At 47.9% G+C, this 26,135-nt stretch overlaps 1 protein-coding gene across 1 annotated transcript in view; it reads right to left on the bottom strand.

Annotated features, from left to right (window-relative positions):
* LOC128725981 (uncharacterized) overlaps positions 1 to 26,135 on the bottom strand; it is a 62,614-nt gene that overhangs the window by 33,965 nt on the left and 2,514 nt on the right. Inside the window, exons 2-3 of the mRNA XM_053819756.1 lie at positions 1,485 to 1,531; positions 1,100 to 1,231 (exon numbers count right to left, since the gene is read on the bottom strand). Coding sequence (XP_053675731.1) covers positions 1,100 to 1,231; positions 1,485 to 1,531 — 179 coding nt within the window. The remainder of the gene's footprint in view (positions 1 to 1,099; positions 1,232 to 1,484; positions 1,532 to 26,135) is intronic.

The raw sequence follows: 26,135 nt of genomic DNA on the forward strand, positions 1-26,135 counted from the left end.
AACCATCGCGGTCTTCTTACGATCGCGCACTCGCTCTCATGGAACGAGAAAAAAAAAAGAAAACGTTTACGAAAACTTCCGCACCAATCGATGGCGGAAAAACACTTCTGTCCCACTGGCCATTTATCGCACGGTGGGCTCGCTGTCAACCACCGCGGACGCGCCAGTTTCATTAGCAAAAGCCGGCCGAAGGGGTTTTTCATCGGTCGGTTGAGTTTCCGTGCCGAACCGAAGAGGAGTTGCGGGAGAAAAACCTTTCAAAACTCGCCCTTTCAACAAATCCCCGGCGTGAAGCCACTGGCCACACCGAGAAAGAAGACACCGGCGTTGTTTGCTTATTATGGAACGTTTTTTTTTTCTATTTTGTTTATGTGCTATGCTGCCTCCGCAATCAATTATGGTTCAACATGATTTTCAAAATTCCCAACAAACACTCCCGCTCGCCGTTAGCAACCGCGCCTTCCCGCACTCGGGTGGGAAAACTTCGATGTCAAACGATAAAACATCCTGGCTCCCGGTCGGTGGGACGTACTCGCCGCTGGCGTAATTGCGCATAATGGCGTCCATCGTCCGCTTTCCACCGTCCCAACGACCACCCGAAAGCCCAACCGGAACAGCTGTGGGCGACAATTTTTCCACTCTCCAACATGGCAATCTCATTAAAGTGCGCCTTCGGGCCAACGCCGGTCTCGGGCCGAGTGAACATTTTAAGCCGACCGTGCTCGTGCGGCACGGAATGAATATTAATGCAATGGTTCCGGTGGGGATCCCACCGTTCGAGATCAAAATTTCCCCGAAAGTAGCCCCAATCGAGGCCCACCGGCCGGTAGCGTGACGGCTCGCGCGGGAATACGCCTCCCGAAGGACTCCCGCGATCGCCTCGACACCGTGCGCAAATGAGTAATCGAATTAATCCGACGACGACGACGACGACGGCAAGCGCGTGAAATTTCCCCGCGGAGACATTCGCGGCAGCAGAAAAGCGGTCGAGTTCTTTCTTATTTTTTCCGTGTATCGTTTGGTCTTCTATTCTTCGCTCCACACCCACGGAAGGAAACCCCCTGGCGGCTTAAGGATAATGGGGCGCTACGTATCTCACCTGCTCTCGAATGTCTCCCTTCGAGTAGACGGGGGCCCTCGAGCAAGGCCCCGTCTCAAAAGGCCGTCCCTTCTTTCTGCCCATATTTTCATCTTCGGAATCGTAACTGCGCGCTGCTAAATTTACTTTCGCCTGAAAGTAAAGAATGGGTTGTGTTTTTGGCGTGTCTGTTTTGTTTGTTTTGGGCGGGTTTGTTTTTTTCTTTTTTTTTTTTGGTTGGGTTTATTTCTCGCTACGATGAGGATTTTGACGAGCACAACGCCTACTACGCCTACTGTTGCGAGGAGCATAATGGGCATACTACGCTACGTGACAAAAAAAAATCGGGGAAAGCTACTTCGATGCGAAATGTCATTTCGTGTTGAGTTTTCTATGCTACACCTACCTGCGACGATGTGTCGATGTTTCCCAGCGAGGACGCGTGGTGCAAACCTGCAAAAGAGCCGAAAAGGAGAGCGAAACAACAAAGAAATTAACATTGATACTGGCATTAAATCTGAGCGCTCCCATCCGCAGTGCGTAGGCATCACCTTGCTATCGAATATCACCGATAACGAGCGACGCAAAAGGACAACATCATTAGAAAGGGTCCGCACAAAGCTGAATACGCACACAGGCGTTGGTGGAGCGCGTTCAGTGGTCGTAAGGTATCGGTATCACTGTCCTAGCTTGTGTCGGCATAGGCCATACGCAGGACACGCAGTTAGTTGCCATGCGAAGTCCACCATTCCGGACCGCAGTCGAGTGCGAGCCTTGGGGCGGAACAATTCCCCAGAGCGGAGCGACATAATCCAACCAGCTTACGGCATCCGCAGCCCATTTGGGCGATTTGTTTCGAACAATAAATACATGTTTTCGCTTCCGAACCGAACAGCTGCCGGCTCGCTGGGTGGCACCTTGGCATAGTGTGACGCCCAAAAACACATGCGCCGGCGCTTGACGAAGGTGAACGAAAACGGGCCGTAGCGCCGAGAAAATGCGCTACCTGAGTGCTGATTTGTATGTTTTTATTTATCGCAACGTGGCACTAAAAGAAAAACCCGCCTCCCGATCGGTGGCATTTTGTTTTTGTCTCTCACAGCCATCCGTTTGAAAGCTGAGTTGGTTGGGATGCTTTTGCCATACGCAGAACAGGATGAAAGGTGAACCGAAGGGTATCCGGACTCATGTGCAGATGGGCAAAAACGCCTGTAAAACAGTGTGTTTTATTTCGCGAGATAAGCACCGGGTAATGATGTTTCCCTCAGCTGCATTAGTGAGGTGGTGCCAGTGTTGAAGCTCACATCGGTTGGTCGTAAAAAAACATGAAGCTGCAGTTCGAGCGCTTCCAATTTCAGATATCCCTTCGGATTGTGGAATAAACAGCGACCCTCGAGTACGAGCCATCGTACGTTGCATTTAGAACAATAAAGAAACCGCGTGAACCGGACCACATTCCCGAGCACCCCCAGCGGCAGGTGTGGCCGTCCACAAGGGGCGATAAAAAGGTAAGAAAAGAAAATGGAAGCAATTTCGGCGTGTCGCACGTACGAAAAAGCCCGACGCGCTGCTGCCTCACGGCGACAGTCACGTACCGCTCGTAATCCGCCAGCTAAACGAGACGTATTACGTATGAAAACGACAATTTTCTGCCCTTCAACCTTGCTCTTGCGCGCTGCGTTACGGTGCGTTCCGGTTTGGCTCGATTTCCGGCCACATTTCATCGCCACTGGCCGCCCACTGGTGGTGGTGGTGGCCTTCGTCAGCAAAATGGCAGGACACGCGGGTGTGAGAAATGACAAAAAAAACACAACAATCCACCTACACACACCCAGCGATAAGGACGCGATTCGTGGGCCGTGTTTTCGATGGCCAGATCGCTTGCATGACCAACGCATTGGCGTATATTTACAAACAACGCACCACAATAGCACGCGGAAAAGCGCGGATGTGCGTGACCGGAAAATTCGATTACGCCGCTAATCGAACGGTTGCGAAGCGGCCCGAGGCGCCCACACCAAACCAAACCCCGATATCGATAGAATCGGTAGAACCAGACGACCGCCCCGGCGATTTGCTGCGCTATCAATCGTACCGGGTGGGGTGTTTTTCCAGGAGCTCGAAAATTAATGTCTCTTTCTTCGAGCCGGATGAAGTTCGCGTGGGCGAAAGTTTATCAATTATGCAAGTCGATTAAGACCCGGTCGAGGGGAGGAAAGTTCCGTAAATCGAAGGGCGAAATGAATGCTAGCAAGAGGTTTTGAATTTAATATAGTGCTTCTCAAAATTTGCTCCCAGAGAAGAAGGAAACAATAATGTAATGGACTTTCTGCAGTGATTCACGACGTGAGAATCCGCCCGATGACCAGTGACCTCTTGAAATGCTCGCTGTAATCGAAAGCACAAACAGTTGTGATTCCTTTCTGTTTCTAGAGTATTTATTATTGAACAAAATCACTGGACAAAGACAGATCCCATCCTCCGCTGTCCGCGAAATCTGAAATCAGTTAACAAATTCAATTTTCTCTCGCCATGGGCTTTCATTCGCCATCCCCAGCATGGAAGTGGAACTCGCGTTGTTTCCTGAGCTTTGTGTTCGATGGCTTCGTTCTTTGTCATCCACCAATGTAGCGCAAAAAGCGAACAGACGGGAAACTACTTAAACCACCGTTACACCGACCCGGAAGGGTCGCATCTCGAACATCGTGATTGGTCAAGGCAGGACACGCTGCGGCCGCTCGGAAAATGGATTGTTCTGTTTCGTACTGCACCGGTACGTTCCATTGGTTTCATCCATTCCAAAATTGAGCCACGCCACGCGTTTATCCGTTCAGAATTGAAAGAAAACTCTCCACGGACACTAGATGGAAAGTGGCAGCGAAGAAAGTGTACAAACATTCTCATCCACTCAGTGCTCGAGTTTTTTTTTCTCCTGCACCGTTAAACCGATTTAGCGTGAGGAAAATAGATTGAGCCAAACCAGCGGTCCGAATTCTTCGTGCCGGTGGCGCGATGACGGGCCATTGCTGAAGATGGACCGCTCTTTGCAGCACTTGAAAAAACACCTTCATCTCCGGTGGTGGTTGAGAACCACCGGGACGAGAAACTTTCTTCATCAGCCTCGTTATCGTCGTTAGCAGTATCGTCGCGTTCGGGGCCGGATTTGGATAGGCAATAGATTTCGCATCGCTTTCCTGCATCGCTGCATCCAATACACCCACAGGGCAGTGGGTGTGTGTGCTTTTTTTTTCCCCGCTCCTCCAAACGGTAAGAAGCTTTAAAGATGGTCACGCTTCACTGTCACGCGCTTGAATTGGTTCGATTTTCCTACGGGATGAACAACAACGGAGTTGAACCGAGCAAAAGAACTTCCCCGGACGGAGGCACAGAAAACTTACCCTAAACGATGGAAAAATATACCAGGATAAATAATAAAAAAAGCTACCAGCTCGAACTTGTTTCGTCCGAACAGCCTTCCAGGGCCCGTGAAGTGAACTGATCGATCAAACTGACGATGATTGCTACTTCATGCTCTCGCTCTTGTTCGGCGACCCTCACTTCCGGTCGACCGGGCATTGTTAAGCGCCCTGTTCCGGCTCAAGACGGCCTCGTTAGTGGCGTGGAAAGGGAAGGTTGGAAAATAGTTTCAGGATTAGCATCCTTTGGCGTTTGGCTCGCTGGCCCCCGTCGGGTTCACGCGGGTTTTGTGCAAACAGCTTCTCGTACCCATCCCACGCGGCACCGAAAGGAAGGATTACTAAAGGCGCTTAATTTTGAAACAGTTCACGAAGGTGGCACGTGGAAAGGACCGGTGTAGGTACAGCACAGCCGTTCTCGCACCACGGCGTCCCAATTCGGTCCCGTTTTCTTCGAGTACCATTCGGGCGCTTTGGAAGAGCTTCGCGAGTTTCACCTCATAGCGCTGCTCGGTTACGTGGCCCGATACGTGGCTCTTGCGTGCTTCCTGCAAGAGGTCCTCATCACCGGGAACTCCGTGACTGGCCGGGAGCAACCCAATTGATCCTTCGCGAACCTCAGCCGCTTTGCCGAAGCGCACAATCGTAACACGGAAGCTTTGGTGAGCTGAAGCGAACTGCTCGACGGTCGAAACACGGTCCGTAAGGACGACCACGTGCAACTCGCTTGGTTCGTCCTGCGTCAATTGTAACAATCGCCTGACGGTGCCACCATTACGGCTCACGACAAAGACGTGCCGGATGGCATGGAGGCGCGCTAGCGCGATCGAGCACTTGAGCAGAATATCTCGCGTGGGTTGAGCCGGGCAAAAGAGGGCCGAATCATTGCTGGGTTCTGGATCGGATCCTCGTAAGGCGATGGTTTCACAGCAAGTGATCTGACGAGTGGCCACGAGCCAGCGCCAAAACGGCTTCGGTACGTACCAGGGCAGATGGTCGGCCGGAGATGGCAGAGCCACACGGAAAATGTCCCTCAACGTAACACTGATAATTTGCTGTTGCTCCTGCTCCATGGTTTTCCCGAATCGCGCGCTCGCTAAGCCGAACCTTTTGCGAGCGCTAAATGGCTAGCAACGGTTGCTGTGCCTACTGCGATATCTGATGCACCCCATGGTGGTGGTGATAAATTTTATTTCGATTTTCCCGGCGCGATTCCACGCGAGCTTAAACGACGACCAAAAGCTCAGCTCGCAAACAACCAATGGCACATGTTGAGCGGCCATAAAATGTGGCGCGATAAAAAAAAACAATTTCCCAGCCATAAAGTAGCAGCTTTTCGCGCAGTTCGAGGCGACCGCTGACCGAAATTCCTCGTTTCGATACGCTTTGACGATGGTAACCATTGATTTGGGGCTTTCGATGGCGCTTGTTACGGGATTATCAGTCGCTCTGCTCTATTCGGTGCCACCAGCTTCACCAGTTGGCCCAAATTGGCCCACCCGCGTATGGTACGGACCGATGCACCCGTGGCGTCGGGAATCGGGCGGAAATGCAAATATTAATACATTCAAATTGCGCTGTACCACCAGATGTTCCCCGATGTTACACCTGGGTGGTTCGAAGCGGGCAACATGCAATTATCGGCAATGTCGACGGCGAAATGGGTGCCTGAACGGTGGAGTGCTAATCAGGGTACCGGGAATGTGCATTGCACGTTGTACAGCGAAAGTATTTGAGCGCTGGTCGAGTGCTTTCGGCTGGCACCATTACTGTGCTTGTAGCTTGTTTGAGTTGATTTCAATATCGCAAAATCGAGGAATGGAAGCATTTTTGAGCTATTTCTAGCATGAGTATTATAAATCAGATATGAATTTTTCATAATTTACATGTTTTGTAGATCATTTTTGACATTCTGTGAGTGTTTTCAGTTGGTTAAAGCTACGAATTAATAGAAAACAAAACAGCAAGCTAAAGTTAATTCTCATTTCTTTATATATGATTTTAAGTTAAACCTTCAATACTTAATACTTCCATCACGCTTTGCGAGACCTGCAAAAAACGTCATATAAATTGCTGATCCTGCATCAACACTTGGTTTTAATCAATCAAAAACCACACACACACACACAGTCTAAAGCGTTTGTTTGAAGCCACCGCCGCCAGCCTTTAATTGTGGTTATAATATCATCCCAACCGATCAATACACGCTCCGCTGCACTGCTGACGCGATTCGCCGCAAGCTGTAAGCATTAATTGAATGACACATCCCATCTGCATATAGTTAACATTCCTCAGCCGGCACTCCGCTCGGCTCGCTTCTGCCCCGAAAGCGCACGTGCTTGATGAATAATTACATTCCGCCCCGGAATGAACCCCCAAATTGCACGCTTTATTTGCGCTTCTACTTTGCGCTCAAAATTAACCTGCAACCAACGGTGGGGAACGATAGGCAAAGAAAAAAAAATGAAGCTCACGCCACGATCAAAACCCCATAGTAAATCCGCTCTCTGTCGCTCGCTTTTCCACCGCCAAAAGGACGTGCTCGTGGAACGTAAACAACCGCGTGAAAAGCTACGGTGGAGCTTGGGATGCCGCTCTGATATAATTTACTAACTTCAGTCTTCTCGCTCTTCCCCGATGGTTGCCTGGCTAGTGATTGCGAAATGTCGATACGAACGCGCGTGTGGGTGTGTTTGGAAGTGTTTGCATGAAATTCAAATTGCTCCCCGAACACCACACCAAATGATCACCCACACGGACCGTGGGACGCTGGAATGTACGTTTCTTCCTCCCGCGTGGAAGAGTTGTTTGTCAGGACGCGTGGACGTGGTTGGTTGTGTGTATGTGTGTGTGTGTTTGCCACCAGGAAATCAACCACCCACAGAGCCTCACGACTCTGGCAGTGAGCTTTCGCCAAGGATTCACCGCGAGGCCACCACGCGAACTCAACAGCATCAACCACGCGCGTTCGGTGGAAAGCTTCTCTTCTGTCACCCGTGATGAGGTGGGGGTTGGTAATTTTCCAACCCCCCACCACTCCTCGTTCCGGGAAAAAGAAACCCCAGCGAAACTCGGCGAGAAGTGAAACGTTGCCATCGTTTCGGTGCTGTTAATATAATAAAATAAGTATATTTGCAGCTTCGTTTATGAAATTTTCCAACACCCGTTGCGCTGACATCCCGTGCGTTCCCGGTGCGCGGCAGGGCAGGCGCGCCCTTTACTTGCGCGCACAAATTCATAACGAGCCACTCGGCAGCGACGGTGTCACTCGTGAAGACATTTTAATTTCGCTGCAGCTTCACCAAAGCGATGCTCACCCACGCCCGAGGCAAGCCGACGGCGTAAGCCAACCCGTCGCAAGCATCCTTTGCTGGCTCGCTGGCATTTTGGGACGGGAAATTATAAACTTTTGATCGCTCAACCGCGCATCCGATGCAGAAGCGGCCACAAACCAGCCATCACCACCGTCGTCGTTCGAGTGAGTTAGTTTTACGCTCACGCGTGCCGTGGAAGTAAGCACGTTTTACCTTCGACGTGGAAATCAGGATGCTCGGTTGGGTGGGAAATTGAATTGCCAAAAAAAGCTATTGATTCATCGCGCCTCGAAATGCAACGGGCTGCAGTACGGTTTCTCCGAACCACGGCAACATAAATTCAACCTACCCCCAACCAACACAAGGAACACGGGCAGCCCGCATTTGCAAATCTACTTCCATCTGTCTTGTTCACTTGCTGCGGGCCATTGTGCTGGGGTTGAAAGCAATTTATGTGCTTTTCTGCAGCGCTTTTCTCGACGGTGCTGGGCAGATAGCAGCATCCCTGGGCAATATGCTTCCACCCGGGACCGGTTCGTTGCCAGATGTAAGCATCGGAGAGCAAGGGTAGTAAATTCTGAGGAGAAAAAAAAAACGCTGCACGAAACATAAGCGTGTGTGTGTGTGTCGGCTGCACAAGCAATCGTACATTGTGGCACTGAAAACATCTCCCGTTTTTTTTTTTATTTGCTGCCGTAACGAGCGCTTTTTATTGCCGGTGTATCATTTTTCAAACCACCAGAGCCGAACGTAAAGCACCGCACGTTAACTTCTCGCCGAGTGAACCATTGCGCGTGGTGAAAAGCACCGCACGAAACTGATTCGTTTCGATTTACTTAGCGTTTCGTGAGCGGCCGGAGGGATTTGTTCCACCGGCGTGTTCCTTTTCCCCTCTGGCACCTGGCATTATTTTGTTGCCAAAGAAACCGTACCGTGCGTCGTCTTCGCTTTTGCACCGTCCACCTCGCATGCCATCCATTCCACTAGATTTAACTGGCACTTGAACGTAAACGGACGCTCGATTCAATAGCCCGGACGCTGGTTCTCGTAGCCTTCGATTGAGCAAGGTCCGTGGCCTGTAAGTTACGAGTGGATGTGGCCTCGTTTCGATCAACGGGCATGCTGGCGGACCTGGCCATCGTTGGAGAAGCTAACACAAACGCGTACACTCGTGCACACAAGCCGGAAGAGAATGGTCAACCTGAAGAGCAAACCGTTGACCGGGCAATACAATATCCGAACCGATGCCAACCAGCTCGAACCACCGCACCGGCTTTGTCTGACACTTTATGGCTGTAACGAAGTGCTTATTAGTTGCCGCCCGAAATACCGGCAGGGAATGAGAGTGAGAGTGAGCATTGAACACCACTCTTGGAGCCGTCTTGGAGCCGAAAAAAGGGCACCACTTGAGAGTGCGCTTGTCGGGGAAAATGGTTCCCCGAATTGCAAATGCCATCCGTGCCAACGGGTACGCCCGGTAATCAAATTCCAATTGCAATCTGAAGCTCTCTCTCTCTCTCTCTCTCTCTCTCTCTCGCAAGTGGAACGTGATGAACTGACACGCGGATTCGAGGAGGAATTTTCAGTGAACACCGAGGATGAGCGATAAAGTAAAGGATCCTTTCGCGGGGACACACGTGCTCGTACGCGCGAGGTTGCGCGTGGTGACGTGACGATGGATTTATGATATGTTATCAAAATGTGCTTTTCCTCGCTTGGGCAAGTGCCAAAACGGAACGGAAATTGGAATAATTTTATGTGCTATGTTCGTGAGGATGGGGTTGAATGAACATTTTTTCTTTCGCTGAACGTGTGGCAACGAAAGCACGACGCTGTTTGATGGTGAGTAGTGTAGAGAATTCGAGATAAACTCTATCGTTTGTGTTTAACAGGCATATGAAATAACATGAAGAGCTGCTATACGATCATAAAAGCACTTCTATTTTTTATAACTCGATTAAAATAGTTTTGTATAGATTTAATAGATTTTTTTGTTTTAAAAACGATTACTTGTTTAGAGAATTAGCAAAACATTGCATTGATAAAATGCGAAGCTTTCAAATAACTGCTAAACTCTGACATATTCTCTGATATTTATACCCTAAACTTTAAGTTATAATCTAAACGATACCCACTGAACGTGGATTTTTTCCTCCTTTGGTCAGTTTAAAAATATTTTTCAACATCAACATGAAAAACATTGCACCGTCTCTCTGCAAAGTGTAAACTCATTATCTCCTTACGTGAGATTCCAGCTAATTCAAGATGCTGCGGCCTTGCGTTTGACCAGCATGCTCCAACCACCAATTTAGTTTTTTTCTTCCACGCGAGCTCAACCGTACCGAGAGCAGTAATTACAGAAATTTATAAATTATGCCCGAGCACGACACATCGCAGCTGGCACGTACTCAACGACCGCAATGAAAGGTGATACCGGTCACCGGCATCGCAGCATCGGGTGCACCAATCGCATCTCACACAACACACGGGCATAAATTGTGCTCGCTCTCTGTGCGCCATGGTTTCCACCTGGCGCTATCCGCTGGTCTGCTAGACGAGTGTTTGCTGGCCATAAAAATGTAGCACAAAGCAGCAACGAAAAAAAAACACGCCCACTGGGACCAACCCACTGACACACACACACACACACGCTGGCTTCCACGGATGCACTTTGTGTTGCAGCGGCTCTTGACCTTTCGTGGCAGAAGCGATGGAAGGCCTCCACTGGGGAAAGGACGCGTCCTGTAAACAAAGTGAGACTTGCCAGGGCTCATCGTACATTAATGTGCAAGCGAATCTGTGAACAGGGCACCGGCCACAACACGTGTCCCGGGGTTATTAGGGGATATCTACACCGGCGTGGAAGAACGTTCTGGATGAGCGTAAATAAAGTGGGCGATGTGTCGTAAGGTGGGCTGTTTATTTTTTACGACCTGACATAATTCAAACCAGCACCGTATGACCGCCATATTCATGAATGATCATGAGCCGGACTTGGAGAGAGCGCGCATAGTGAAAGCTGCTTAATGTCACGTTAACGTTATGGAGATTTTGAAAATTCACTTGCTTTTATGAAATGATCATTTGAAATTGCAACTCTCCTCCGACCAGCAGCAGTTCACCTTAAACCGCACTCATTCGTCAATTAATTCCACGTACAAGAAACGATCATCTTGCTCTCATCATGTGGGCTGCTCATTGCCCCCGCCACGATAGGCATTAATAATTCAACACATGCTTTCGGTTCGATAATAATGCATGCAGTTCCTCATCGCAGCCCCCAGTCACGAGAGGCATCGTCTCAAGCCGTCCTCGAGCCGGAGCGTCTCCGATGAAGCACGATGGAGACGCCTGGTGGCTCTCAGTGTTCTCGCCGTTACGAGGCACATTCTATATTTGTCCTGCACTTGAGGCATCACGGCATGGCCACGGCAGCGAGCGGAAGTCGGGAGAACGTGTGACGGGAGAGTCGTTGAACGTCTGCGAGGCTAGTTTTGGTGGGCGCCCAGAACCGAGGGTGGCTAGGTTCTGAGGTTACGTGTGATGTGAATTACTCGACCCCGGCGCAATACGTACGACCAATTTTCAAGTCATGTCGACGATCCCTGCCAGCAATCAGTGGGCTCGCTGGGTAGCGCACATGGCCATCGTTGGCGCCAGAGGAGCGATGGAGCGTAATCCTTTAATGTTTGCTCTCGGTCCTTGGGCATGCATTATTAAAGGGAAGCTTTCGCGGCAGCTAGCCCTGTGGGGGCGAAAAAGCGTTTGCTTGGCTGTTTACACTGGCGGGGTGTGCTAGCAAGCTTAAAGAAGATCGTCTTTGCGTTGGATGTTTTCATCAGACAACCGAGGGAGCTCTCTGCACGCTCGGTGCTCCCATTATAAGCGTAAGTTATTGGCTGGGTGAAGATTCCCGGATGGATGGAGAGGATTTCACTTCTCCACCGTAGATGATGCAGCCGAGAGATAAGCAATCGAGGACGAGCTGCGGGTCGATCGCCTGATGCTAATGCGTTCGCTCGTTTGCTGCTAAGCCCGGGGTATGTTGCTACGTTGCAACGTTTAGTGCATATTAATGAATCGCCTCAAGAGAGTGAGCCGAACGCGATGGAGAGAGAGAGAGAGAGAGAGAGAAAGAGAGCGCGTAATAGACGAAGGAGAGCTTACCCTTTCTACTGAACAATTCAGCCATGAGTGGCTCTTGATGAATGCGAACAAGAATGTAAGAAAACAACCCGCAGAGGAACAGTTCCTAAGAAACAATAAGGGAATATTAAAGTTTGCTGCACCAACACACACACACACACACATACACATACACAGAGAGGAGAAAACGAGAGCACTGCTCAAAAAGGATGTTCTGCCATTTCTCGTGTCTTATCCAAAGGCAACGAGAGCCGAGCAAGAAGAACGCCCTATCACGGAGACGGATAACGATTCTGGCCCTATTCAACCCACTCGGTAGCTCTCGGTAGGAGGTAGAAAATGAAATTAAACCAAATTAAGCCGTAATTAAAACTGAATGATATTGCAGTCCGCCTCACTATTTACCGCCCTCGGCTAACCATTCGACACTGACGCAGCTGGAGAACTGAATTTTGTGGCTGATGACAGACGACGGAGGTTCTACTGATGAAGACGATGGCTTGAAGGGTTTTCACCGGCACCAGTAATTGGTGCTTGTAACTCATCAAAATAAAAAAACGTTAATGAAGTTAATTGAATTGGGTGGTGTTTGGAGTAGCAACTGAACCATCGGCATTTGAATGCACTCTACGTGAGTTAGGGTGTGAGACCGATTAAAACCCATTTCGTCGGTTGAAAAACATGAAAATGTCACTCTCAGTAAATTACTCGGTAATCTTCTTAGAAGCACACTTGAAAAAGATAACTGGATTATTCATACTACAAGCCATGCTACCAGTTCGTAAGGGTAACGAATGGATCGTTATGAATAAAAAGCTCACACTTCTTTTTCCATTAAATCTGACTTCAAATCTCTTCCACACGCTGGTCGAACGATGGTGATTGAGATACAATCACGGATTGAAAAGAATTCAGAGCAATGGCTTTAGGTGCTTCGTTCTTGAATCGCTTCTCAAGGCCCTAAGTGAGAAGAAGCGTCGCTGGCTTCCATCGAAAGGGCCATTAACGCTCGGCTCCATGATTGATGCAGAAATTAAATTTATCAAACTATTAAACCCAAACGGTTTTCAATTTGCTGGCCCTGATAAAATAGCCTTTCCATTGACGCCTCCGGGAGTCGGCAGGATAATAGAGGAAATATTGAATTATTTTCGCTACCCACAAAGACCGCAAACTGTGTTGCACAGCGATCTTCACCATGCTTCGCGGTGCAGAACCAATGCGCGACGAAATATTTTATCCTTTGTGTTATGGAATATAATGTGCTGACGTCTTTACTGTGAGAACAAGGACAAGGAAAAAAATATATGTTGACACTTTTTTCAGCCTACTAAGATTGTTTTCTAGGGGCTTTTTTTTTTAGAGACATTACAATCGAAAATGAAGTAATAAAGGCCTTACGAACGCACCTCCTAAAATCGAACGACCACTAGCAAAACACCAATCACAATACGTGCTCGGCATTCAAATTTATGCTAAACTGAACACACTCCGCCCGTTTCGCTACATTAGCGGTTAATTGTGTTTTCTCCTGACGTTCGTTTCTTTTCCACCGCACTTGCGTGCGCCATGGCACGCATAACGTGAGGTTAATAGAGCTTTCACTGACTTTGTGAGGTCGGCTGGCAACTTTTTACCAACAAAAGGACGCGTTTTTTTATGAATAGAACACAACCAACATAACAACAAAGTCAAGCAAAACTTTCCCACAAGTCCACCCTTATGGTACCGGTCAGCTTATGGAGGTAAGTCAAAACCCCAAAAAAAAACAAAAAACAAAACTTCACCCCACTCACGCAACATGCTACCCTTATCATCACGAGCAGAAGGCGACACGATGTCACCGTCACCGATGGAACTTGATTGCCAGGTTAATTATTGTTATTATTACGTGCGCTCACACTTGCCCGGAACCCGAAGCAGGATCAGTTTCATCCGATATCGGCGTCCCAAGCAATTAAAGTCTCCTCATCGGGTGCTACGGTTCCGGTAAAGGGCGATCGGGGCCAAACGATGGTACGGTTTCCGCTTCATTTAGCAACTATTAATCTTTCAGTTCCGCTCCGGTTCCATCCCAACCGCTGCTGGGCGGTGTTAATTTGCATGCAAAACCACACATCGTGGCAGATGGCGGTACATCTCACCTCGCCTCGGAAAGGATGGTCAAAATGCGACGGTCGAAAGTTTTACGCCAGCGATATAAAAGTGTGCCCTAGCGTTATCTTTCGCTGGACCCACCGACCGGCCCCGAAGGGATCGTCTTGGTGGAATAGGGCTTGGGGGGTTTGAAAAACTTTCAACCCGAATCTATTCCCCAACCGGTGCGGTAAACACGGTTAGGGTCCAATTGCAAAACCCGACCCGGGAAGGAAGCGTTTCCATTAACGACCACCACGCGGAGGGAAGTTGCTTTTTCAGGAATCCCGCCAGCTGGGAATGAAAACATCAACCGGAAAGCACTTTATGTAAACTCGCTTTCCACACGTGTCTTTGCTGGACGTCCTTTTAGACCGACCAAAGATGGTTAACAAACCGTTGGGTACGGCCGCATAAAACATGAACGTCTGGTATTTGTTATCTCGTTTTTATTTCACCACCATCGTTGCATATCAGACGACTTTCATCATTAGAGAAGACGCTTAGCATATGATTTGGGATAGCCCGGCCCACTTATGCGATTCTCGCCGGTAGGAGAATGATGGATTGAACCGAGCTCATCACAATCGCTGATGATAAATTGTAGTCCCACACGTTCGCAACCCGCTGCAGCTCGGGAGCTAATAGGTGATCTCGGCGGTTGAGAAGCTTGATGGTAAACTATCCACCAAAAAGCGGATCGCTCCGCAGAACAGACGAATCTCATCCCAATCTGAGATGATGTTTGCTCTTGCAATCCTTGAAGCTCTCTTCACCGCACTGTGGGAGAGGTTCTATCTAATCTGGTTTTAAAATTAACCACAAATTTGCAACGTCATCTAGGGGCCGAGGTTGCGTTCGAGCTTTTGAGCAGCAATCCATAAATCACCTCCTATAAATTATGATTAATGGGAACGTGGCTCGGTGTGTGATTTTTCAAAACCACAAAACCCGTTTTTTTCTCACCCATCTCTATTGGGTTGCCTTGAAAACGTCCGAGCGGTAGTGTCTACTGTCGAAAAATAGCTTCGGCTGATATGTTACGACCGGCGCCATTTCACTCTGATGAAGAACACGATGTTCATTACGTCGATCACAACAAACGCGAATTACTTCACTCGAGTTATTTATACAAATTGCTCACAATTTGTGCCTATCACACCGTCTCTCTAGCTCTGGCCTTATTTCCAGCTCGCCAACCTTTTCTTTTTCTCTGTTTGGGAAGGGAGAGTAAAATATCAACGCATTTGCTTCCACAGCAACGTCGATGGACGAGGTTCTTATTTTCGCCGAAGCTATTTATAGTCACCCGCCCGTACCAGCTCGCGTAAGCTGCAAATGGAACCCACCTCGTAGCCTAACGGGTCACATTTCAAGCAATCGATTGGCAACGTAAGCCCACACACCGGCTCGAGACCACCGAAGTGGTAGGCGAATGTGTGGCTTGCAGCGAATCGAGATCCTCTCGTCGATAAGCGAAGCAAAGGCAGCTTCCAGCGGCACGTGTGGGTTGTTCGCGGGGAAGCTACAATGTTTGCGCGTATGCCTGGATAGGCTTCAAGTTTGCTGACTACCCTCAAATACACGCCTTTCAATTCCACACTGCCGCTTCGTTCGATCGCTTAATGAAATATGAAATAAGTTGTCAGCTGGATCACAATCGCACGTCCCCTGCGCACGTCCGGGGCTGGTACCGTCAGTCCCGAAAAGCTCTTTATTAGAACGGGCCGGAAACCCCGAAACACACATTCCTCGGATGGCAGCCACATTCGCCTATGATCCCTAGAGTCAATAGAACCCGAAAGGGCCGAATGGGTCTGTTTCGAAGCAACGGAAAAGCCCACTGGAGAATACGGGAGCAAGGAAACACGTACGTACACCCTGGAAAAAGTAATAATCTATCGTCGGGTAGGCCTGACCCGGGATTACGCTCGCAGTCGAATCGAGGCGGATGAGTTTTGAGCGTTTTCTCTTTTTCACTTCCCGAAAAATACTTTACATCTTGAATCCACACGAGCCGGGCAGTGGAAAGAGAAGCGTTTTGGGCCGAATTATAGAGGAATGCTTTCCAGTCAGTGCGATGGGTGGGGATTCATCCACCACGAAGTTCTCCCTGGGGGTGGGTGGCATTCTTTCACGGGAGCTGCTTACATGCCAGCGAAAAGTAGTGCGCGATAATTCCCGCTTCACTTCATAGCTAGTGCGCATAATTTTACCAGGATTAAGGAAGGAAACGTTGCCCCTGTGCACGGATGAAGCGAGAAAGAGAAATTCCATCGCTGCCATTTACATTCTCGTCGTAGTGCCAACTTGCTGGTATTAAATCTGGAAGTTTCAGCATATTGCTTCCGAATTTGCCAGCTAGGGCAATCCTTTGTTCTGTACGTTATTTATGGACCTAAATCCTTCGCCAAGTCGATCGGGTAATGGTTGGTGAAGCTAGTGTTATCAATTTTATAGCCATCCAAGGTGATTATTATTTTTTAACAAATGGACTTATTTTTTGTTTTGCTTCTTGAGCCCAAGCTGTAGTGTCCGAACTTTTCTTTATTTATTTACAGCAATAAAATTGGTAATATAACTAATTTCAAATTCATTGTTTTCAATAAATGTTTTTAAATACTTCACACTTTATTGGCTTTTCTCTAATTTGGATATATTTTGTATTGTATTTTGATTATCTTCTTTAGACACGTGCTATGATTTGAGATTATTTTTGCCATTTAGCTCCATCCTTCTTGTCAACGCCATGAAATTGCAAAGCCTTGATTGAGCTCTCGCCAATAACGCCCCCGAGTGAATCCCTCGTCCACCGTGTAACCTTCAAAAGTCCCCAATCACACCCTCATCATTGACCTTTGCGTCCAGCCCAACCCAACCCATGGTGCACTGTCAATCAATCGAATTAGCACACCCGAGATGGCGCTTCAATTAGATGGCTGCAGTTTTACGCGCCGCATTGAAGGGTCTCTGCGGTTGCGGTGACGATCGATGCTTTGTGGGCGCGGCTGACCTTCACGACCCTTGACATCCACCACGGGCCGGAACGAGGCCCTATCCTTAATCTGTTGCGTTACGATGCGTTCAACCGCGGGCGGGCGTTCGAAGGATAAAATGTCCTTTTCAGCGGTATTTGATGACATTTCACGCTTCGCGGGAGGGAATTGAGTGGGCCATAACCTTATTTAAGAAGGAGAAAAACATAAAAAAACTAAACTGCTCCCAAGGCCCGTGAACGGTACACTCCCCAAAGTAGGTCCGCAAGAAAATAAACGGTGACCCGGTCGCGGGTTGGGTCGGTTAAAAATATATTTTCCTCGTGTTACCTCTTGGTACCTTCCAATCATCACTCATCGTTGTGATCCAATTCGGTCCCGGACCGAGAATAACTCGCGTTTGGTCACGAAAAGAAAAAGGTTGTCCTTGTTGGCGGCCAGCCACCCGGGCGCTGTAAAAATGTATACATCGTGCACAACATTCTCACGGTTGTCCTTCCCCCTCTCTAGTTGCGTGGAAATTTCTCCCCTTTATGGCTTCAACTCAGGCCCGTGGGGAGTCACGACGAGTGTGTGATCATTAGGCTGGGTACAGGTCTACAGATGTATGTTCATCTGCAGTGTATGAATTGGCAGAAATGGGCAGACCACATGTTTCGCTGCGAGCCCGCGAACGGCACGAAATAGCTCCCGGGAGGGCCATAACTTGGCTCATTGTCCTCGGGAATGCGGCACCAGGATCCGCGGCACCGGCATCGCTTCGGCTTGATGGTGTTAAAAATGGCAATCCGCTCGCAATTCGGTCGTTGGGCCACCGGGCCACCCAAGACCGGCAGACCGGGTGATATTGAACAAAAACCAGATGATATACGGTGTAACCGATTATGTATTGCGCCATAAAACATCACGCAACAACAATTTCACAAATGCACATGAATCGCGCTGGTTGAGGCGGCTCAAGGAGGTAAAAAGCGTTTATTGTTCATGATGAAATTGTGCCGCATCCAAACGTGTGTGGGGGGGAGACGCGTCTAGTAGAGCAGCCGGTGGCAGAAAGAGAGAGAGAGAGAGAGAGAATGGCGAAATTAGGCGGTGTAAATTCGAAATTTAAATTACGACCCACGTAGCATTGTTAATCCTGTTGCGCGCGCGGAAGAATGGCTCAAATTAAATTTAAGTACATACGGTTGCGGCATAAATTATTCCCCACCGATGTGCCCCGGAACGGTGCTGAAGTAAGCAATTTGATTTTATCGTGTAGGATAAATCAAGGCAAGATCATACACCGAGAGCATACGAGCACAAATTTGGAGTAGCAAAATTTATGATTTATTGTTATCAGAGTCCGCAGTGGGGTATTAATATTAAGTTGTTTGAGGAATTTGATATTTGAGGATAATTGTTCATTGTTATGCTTTGAACAGAGTATTAGATTGTTTCCTTGTTATTGAGCTTATTTTATTACATTTTTTACACAAAACTGTTACTTGAATAATCCCCTAAACAGCTTTAACATATCATTATACAAGTCAGGTTTTACTGAACGCTTACCGTAAGCTATAGAAAATTGGTAAATTACCCTCCCTAAAAAAACCCACACCCACACTGATCGTCGTGGATTTAGTGAAGCTTGATTCATATCGTACCAGGCGATTAGTGTTGAAAGCAATTTACCTGATGTCTGTCACCCACCACCTGCTTGGTTGCGAGTGTTGCGAGTTTTGTTTTGTTGTTGCCTTGCTTCTCACGCTTCTCTGCCAGTTGCTGCGCCCGTAGATGGTGTCATTTATCCCATCCTGCTGCAGTGAGCGGACTTGCGAGCCCGTGAGGATGGCAAAGGGTGCTTGAGAAAAGGTGTCCGTAATCGGTGCGACGCCTGTGATGAAAACCGGCTGTCGACACGTGCTAAATGATTTCAATAATCCTAATGAAAACCTTTACCCAGCCCACGTTTCGGCGTCGACGGTGCGCCTGAAACCATAAAAGCCCCCGTTTGTTTGTGAAACACACAGCCACTCACAACCGGCACACGCCAAACTCAATCACAAAATTGCAGTATAAATAGTAGATACACAAACGCGCACACAAACACACAAACACACACATCCACCGTCATTCGATTAGTTATCCAAGCAGGCCTCCCATCGATGGTGAAGTGACAGAAGAGTGCCAACGTTTTCTTTTTCTTTCGCGCTCAGAGTTGCGTTCCCTCTGAAAGAAAACACCAACGTGAACTTTCGCACTCAGCGATCACTCCATTTTCCAGCCGCGGGCCACGGTCACAACCGCCCGGAACCGGTCGAACTCCGTTCGCCGTAACGAGATATTTGACACTCAATGTTCCGGTAACTTTTATGAATAATTCATCGCCGGGCCAGCTGCTGCCGCGGTTGCTTCTGTTTGCTGCGCCGAAGGCCGGTCTCGATGTGGCCTGCTAAGGATGTGTCACTCTGGAACCCGCAAGCCTTAAGTTCACCAGTGAAGGAAAGATAAGGAAATTGATTGAGCTTTTAGAGCTTCATGCAAGGAAAGGGTGAGCGAGAGGGAGAAAACTGAAAACCGAAGGCAAGCTGCAGAGGCAGTAATCAAAAAGGGTTTTAGATTGTTGGACGAAGGAATCAAAAAGTTAATCTCGCCAATTTTCCCATTTTTGCTTGCTTCTTCGGTGTGAGAGAAAAAGAGGGTAAACAAGAGGGAACACGAGCGTGAGGCGAAACAAAAAATCACCCACACTCTTCCTGAAAGCGAAGAGCCCTACAAATGGTTCGGGTAGAAAAGCCCAACCGCTTGATTGAGTGGAGAAAGGGAATTGAAATAATGTTGGTAAAGTTTTACGGCGACAGCAAAATTATGAGTCCCTCTTTTTTTTTTTGCCTTCCACTCGGTGCAACTATTACGAGGGGTTGCGTTGCCAGTAAAAGCGCCTCTAATGTTGGGTGGAAAGCATGCGATGAAAAAGAAATCACATTCCATCGGTCACAAACACGAACTCGGCCCCGCAACCAACACCAACGCCAGCTGACCGTGGTCGCGGTTTCATCACTCGGCTTCCACAACGGGACAATAGCCCTTCCAGTGAGGATGGTGTCTGGGCGAGGAAAACATTATTCCACCCCCATCTCACGCCCTTAATTCACGTGCGTCCCCTTTCACAGACTCCGACCGACGGAGTGCCTTCCGTCCACACGGCAAGTACGGCAATTACCCGTAGATGGGCCGTGAAAACACAACCCAGCCCGGTTCCGCCATCGATGTCCTTGTTTCTTCGTCTGTTTTTTTTTCTTCTTCTTCTTCACGATGCCCGTCCACGAGGAGACCACTTGCTTGCCCTGGAAATGGGCACGGGTTTGGTTTAGCCCGCAACAGCTTCCGCTCGAGTAGGCCGGCAGGTTGGCAGGCTTTTCCCTTAGCGGCACGAGACTTTTCACTTCACGTATGGCAACAGATTCCGTGTGGTGCGCGTGTTTGTTCTTGGGTCCGACCCACCGGTACCGCATTCAAACGTCCCTAGACCCACAAATAGTCTCACTCTGGCAGACGGCCAGCAGCAAATCACGCAGCGATCCGTTCCCTCCGACGGATGGGCCGGAAAAAAGCCTGCACCCGAAAACCACTCCACGCGCGCATTTGCACACATACACACACTCTCTCTCTCTCTCTCTTGCTCGCTCTTGCTCTTTTTCCCACCCGATTTTTGTGGCCACTCCTGTCCCGTACCGGTTGCGCTCCTGAAGGAACCTTCCCGGAGCTCCGGTGAGCTGGAAAATAGTTGCACACGCAATGACACGGCTGGATAGGCCGTAGAACTCGCGAATTTTGGCTCGCAGCGAAACGCGTCCTGTACGTGTATCCCGACCGCCGTGACGTCACTCACTAAAGCCTCGCAGCGATAACACGGCGTGTCCATGTCCAAGGCTCGCCTCCGGACGTCTCACACTCACTCACGTGTATACACAAACACCCACACACACACACACACGCATACAGAACCGGAGCAGCATGCCCAACGGGACCGGAGCACATGCAGAAGCGCTGGGGTGTTTTTTCCCCACTTCCGCATCCGCAAACAAAAAAAAAGCTTGCACAATGTCAATCGAGCAGAGGTACGCTGGACTGCGTACCAACCGATGCGCTGCGCTCGTGAGCAGCGAAGACGACGCTGAACCCTGCCAGGACGGCTGACTGCCAGCAAGACAGATAGCCGTGAGAAGGCGTCCGTGTCGAGGGACCGAAGCTCACCACCTGGAGGCGGCTCACCATACAAAAGCTCACGCGGTCTCTTTCGCAATGGCTCATTCGTTTCTCTATTTTGGATGCTAGGATGCTCTCAGCAGCCCTGGTGGCATTGGCACTCTGGCTGGCTCTCCCTGGGAGTTGGCATCACAGCCTGCTGTGGCGCTTTCTACAGGCAAAACGGGTTGTTTTGGTGGCGGTTCCCTTAGAGCCCATTACAACCAATCAAGTGTGCTTTGAGATGGCTTAATTTTGAAGCCGCTTTGAAACGCGGCCCCTTTTTATGTGTGCATCTTTTTCGATTGATGATGTGACGAGCGAAAAACACAAAAACGAGCCGCACGTCCCTCGTCACGCACACTTGTGCAGAGTCCGCCGAACACACGGTCCGGAGACGCAGCTGGGCGATGTTATTTTGATTCATTTTCAGCTGCATTTAAGCACGAGATAGCACGAGATGAAAAAAAGGAACCACAATTGACGTGAGCTCGTGTGCTTGTGTGTGAATAAGTGAGAAACAGAGAGTGAGGAAGTGCGAAACGAGGACAAAATAAAAGGAATGGAAAATGACGCAGAAGTAAAAACTACCAACGCTTATTTGTCAAACAAAGCGGAAATGCAAACACACCATTCCGTGGAAAACAATAACAATACTGATGCCTTCCCGTGGCAGATGTGTCAATGCTGTCAGTGTGCTGGCGGCTGGTGGAGTGGTCGTCGCTGATGAGTAAGCGAGCAACGAGGCTGTGCGAGGATGAACGGCACATCGCAAACACACCGTAGCGTTCTGTTGCACCAATACCACCGCGACACGATGGGTGGTGAGCTCATTTTCACCACCCTCAGTTCACACAGCATCCAGCGTTCGGAAGCGAAACTCACCACAAAACAGATGAGTTATTTCGGGCTCCACTCGGAAGGTAGTTCGGGTTGCTTTCCGTCCCACGCTTTCGCTGGAGCTTCACCGAAGAACCGGGTCAGTGAAGAAGGTGAACATGCCGTTATCGGGGCCACCATCGGTATTATGGTAGCACGTTCGTGCCGTTGTGTTCGTGTGTTCCGGGTGGAATTTCTTCACTGAAACCGAGCGAGTCTAGCGGCACACGTACACAGGCTTGTGCTACGGAGCACGGTCAGGATCCAAACAGACAAAACAAAACCCACACAGGCAAGCGCAATGTTTCCAAACAGCATCCACGTTTGGCATTCTGCTTTTGGCAGGCTAACCGTGGGTGCCTGTACGGTAGATTGTTCGCAAAATTTGACTGTCTATACCTAGTATTTGAGTTAGGGCTCATATTGACGCAACGTATATATATTTTATGTGTATGCAGACAAATTATTTGAAAAATTTATGTGGAAACTAACTCCTAAAAAAGTTAAAAATAAGTTTAAAGTTCATGCAGTACCAGGCGCCTCCATCAAGACGAATATTAGAGTTTTTGATCCAAAGTAAGTTTAAAAAATATTATTTTGCAATAGTTTTTACCCTTCGAATATTCCCAAAAGTCGTTTTTTTAAATAGTTTTCTATCATACATGCATAAATGTGTTGCTCATAGCAACTAATTAATGTGATTAAGAAAGACTAAAAATTGTCATTGTATTGATATTAAGGGAAATTACGAATAATATAGAGGATTTTATTCAGATGTAAGATAAAAATGTCATCTTTAAACGCTTTTAATATCATGTTGATATCTTTAGTAAAAACATAAAAAAAACACTGCATATTTTTTACAATATGAGTATCAAGGTAAGGTTCAATCTGTTTTTTTCTTAATTTGATTCCTTTTTTCAATTGCATAAAACTGTCTCTAATACCTGCCCATAAACCATTTTAAAACTCTGATCAAAAAGATTTCTGTCGGTTGATTCTAAGTGCTTGATTGAAAACTAATCACTTTAATTGAATCAATTTCGCTGCGACACAATGGAATGAAAAACACCAGGCGTCTCCATCAAAACAAAGAATCAAGATTTGAGTGCGTTTGATTTATCTCAGAAAACTGGACCATTCCTAAACTCGGTAAAAATGCTTTTTGTTTTTTTTATTCTAAATGCTTGAGTAAAAACTAATCACTTCAATGGAAACAGTTTCACTGAGACACAACGGTATGAAAAACACCAGGCGTCTCCATCAAAACATTGAATCAAGGCTTGAGTGCGTTTGATTTAACTTTAAAAAAAAACTTAACAGTGATTGCTCTTTTCATGACGTGATAATCAAATGGCACTCAATCTAGCAAAAGGGGCAAACTTATTGATTCGAAATCGATTCATTCCACCAGCACCGTTCTCCGCCAGCGAGTACCTGTTGAGCATACTCACGGAACGCATTTTACCGAACAATACCAACGCCGTTATTTCACACCTTCAAAGCCCATTAGAGGATTTCCATTCATCGACCGAAGCATTTCGCGTTGAGCCCTTTGTTCGACGGCATTCATCAAAACGCGAGCACCGCCACTCGACCGTCCGTGACCGCCCAATGCTGATCGGATCAGTCACATTGGCAGCGCCCCGAGGCAAAGCTCCGGCACCGTGCCTTTATCAATATGCATACTGGCATCGTCATTGGTGCCGCTCCTTAGCAGACTAGCTGCGGGTGAATGCCACAGAAAAGAAAAACATTTTCTTTGCATTGTAAAATGCCGATGCATCGGAAGAAAGGCACTACTGGAACGGAACGGGCGAGCCAAGTGCATAGCCCATCAGGCTGACGGGGAAATAGAAATTTTCGAATGCACCAGCTTCGATTCGTATCGAAATGAAAGCATCGATGCATAATCAGCATTTTCACCGCCGCTCGTTTACTGCGGCACGTACATCAAGCTCACGAGAGAGCTGCATCGAATGGCTCGCACATGGTTGGCATCCCTACGTCCTCAGGACCTTCGCTTCTAACGTGAGGAACGAGTCGATTCTAAGGCCCCTTTTGCCGCAACACCACATTCGTCGCAGTTGAAATCGATTTCACGCCTAGTTCCGACTGCTTGGCATGAGTTTTCAAAAATATTATATGCTGAAGCGCCTGCATGTGAACGAATGCCGGTTGGTAATAAAAGCATGGGAATGTTATTGCTTTTCGGTAAACAGGACGCCCTACGGGTGGTTATGTACTCGAGTGGGAGAGGATATTATAAAGAGTTTCGATCACTGCTAGCATTTTCACTTTATTGCGGAGTATTGCGAGAATATTGGACACATTTTTCGTCCCAATCACACTACGCATCACAAAGCACCATCATACTTTCTCTTTCTGATCAACCCTCCAATGGAGCTGCAAGCAGAGCGAAAACAGCACGCATAAACAAACTCCTGAACCAGTCCAACTAGGCGTAAAATACGTTCCCTAGAGGTGCTAACAGAGTGTTAAAATGCTATTTGCCATCGGTGCGTATGTTTCACGAGCGCGGCAAAAACATGTTTACCCCTAATTATCCTCCCTAGAGGGCTCGAGAGTGGCCAATGCGTTTGTGCAAGCAATTAATTTACTGCACCACCGATTTGAGCCGGCACTGTTGAGATGCCTGCGAGGAAGCGCAGACAGAACCGATGGAAAATAGCTGCAGGTGGAGAACGCAGCACTTGAAATGTGTGTTGCAGCAGTACACCGAATGAGTGCAAAAGTGGTTGCAAGGCTTACGAGTAAGCCGAATTAATACCTCTGGTTTGTTGACAACATTTTGTGTTTGATAATTAAGTATAAAATCTACTTATCCAAACGTACTTTACGTCACGGATTAATATAGTAGACATCTTCATAGATACAATTGACCATAAGGAAGTTTGATGCCTTCGAAATGGTTCGAATAGCCGTATTAATTTTGTTTATAGTTAACGTGCATTACATTAAGGAATCGTTTGGACCGTGTTTAAATGATGAGCGGCTCTATAGTGTGCTGTAATTATTACCATCAAAACTCCGGATGCCCGGAATGGATGAAAAGTTAAAACGTTCGCCCGTTAAGCCGGTAGTGGTCACGACGAGAACAACGAGGGAACATTTCGCACACCGATTAAAACTTTCCATATTCTGCACCATTGCATGCCAGCGCAGTTCCCATTAAAGGGAACAAATTATTACCAGTTTCCGGTTCAAACCAGAGCGGGCCGCGTTTGGCAAAGTTCCAACCGAATAATCAACAATATTTGATGGAAATTTCACTCCTTTTCTCGCATACACGATTACAGCTGGTTTTTGAGCTGGTTCACAACTGAGCTGCTTCAAATGGAAACGAGCGTTAATACGCAGGAAGCAGACTGTAAAACTAGCAACAAGTTGTGAAGTGGTGGTGCTCATGATGTTAACGGGTTGCATACTTATGCGGGTGACGTTGCTGTTCACATCGCAAACAAAATGCCTCACATTGTCGGAAACATATTAAAAACTAATTTCAAAAATACTTATGGGTCGTCATAGAGCAAAAAAAAATCATTCAAACCAAAAAGTTTCTTAGCCAAGATCGACCCTTACGCGAAAGTTTTTAACAGCTATGCTTTGCTCTGCTTTAAGCTGGTTTTTCAAATGGAGCCATAGAATTTAAATTGGCTAAGCTCTACAATCCTCCACGGTTGATCATAAGTTGTGCCCGTTTTTCCTGGTAAACCACATCTATCCACTTCGAGTGCATTCTGCAGCTTAGAGCTGATTTCAAATGCACTTCGAAGGCAACGTCTATTTTTATTCAATTTCAGGATATCCGTGGTGTCGGTGTTATGGAATTTTTATGCTCTTAGCTAACCAATTCACTCGCATACACGTGACCATCCAGAACGCAACGGAACCTATTTTATCTCGAAAGCACTGGTCC

Source organism: Anopheles nili, chromosome 3 (genome assembly GCF_943737925.1).
Source record: "Anopheles nili chromosome 3, idAnoNiliSN_F5_01, whole genome shotgun sequence".
In the NCBI taxonomy this organism is placed as follows: domain Eukaryota; kingdom Metazoa; phylum Arthropoda; class Insecta; order Diptera; family Culicidae; genus Anopheles; species Anopheles nili.